Raw genomic sequence first — 671 nt, forward strand, 5'->3', positions numbered from 1 at the left:
CTTGGCCCGTCTCGCCTGCGAGTCCAGGGGCTGAAGCCAAGGGCTTCACCTAACCAAGAGCCTGAAAAGGTGCGAGGTGTCCCACAGCAGCTCTGAGAAGAAAGTGTGAGAGAAACCAGCTACTGAAGGCAACGCGTTTGCAAGCTGCTCAAAAGGCAGCACTGTCAATCATCTGTTCAAAGCAGATTTGTGCCTTTGAATCACGTTTCTCTGCTTCTAAAAGATGCTTTGGAGAGAACCCAGCTAAAGGGAGCAGGCATGTTCACTTGAGAACTGTCTACACCATTCTAACTTTGTGGACTTCCAACCTGGCCCCAGACTCCAAGCGAGTTAATTAATTCCTGGGCTCGAGTAAGAGTAAAACCTGTTTCCCAGACCTTGCCTAAATCCATTTCTTTACCTCTGAAGCTGGTGAGTGAGCAGAGCTGGCTGGTTTTCACACGGAGCTTGCAAGGGTGGAGATGGCTGGGGTGGCCGGATACAGTCCTGAATCAGGCACCAGAAGAAAACAAGAAGTGTTTGCAATCAGTAACAGCTCAACTACCAGATTTAGAAAACACTGACTGGCCAAGTAGGACATAGCTGGATGCCCCAAGTGCTCAATCCCTGACCGCGGCTCCAGCAATCGCAGCAGCTGTGCAAACATCGCTGCCGAGGTCCTTCGGGCCCGC

General features: G+C 51.4%; 1 protein-coding gene across 1 annotated transcript in view; it reads right to left on the reverse strand.

Annotated features, from left to right (window-relative positions):
- Positions 1-671, reverse strand: part of SIK3 (SIK family kinase 3) — a gene marked incomplete at its 3' end in the record, with an annotated part of 18,769 nt that overhangs the window by 362 nt on the left and 17,736 nt on the right. The window contains exon 15 of the mRNA XM_009874495.1: positions 401-486. Coding sequence (XP_009872797.1) covers positions 401-486 — 86 coding nt within the window. The remainder of the gene's footprint in view (positions 1-400; positions 487-671) is intronic.

Source organism: Apaloderma vittatum, unplaced genomic scaffold (assembly GCF_000703405.1).
Source record: "Apaloderma vittatum isolate BGI_N311 unplaced genomic scaffold, ASM70340v1 scaffold29148, whole genome shotgun sequence".
Classification (NCBI taxonomy): domain Eukaryota; kingdom Metazoa; phylum Chordata; class Aves; order Trogoniformes; family Trogonidae; genus Apaloderma; species Apaloderma vittatum.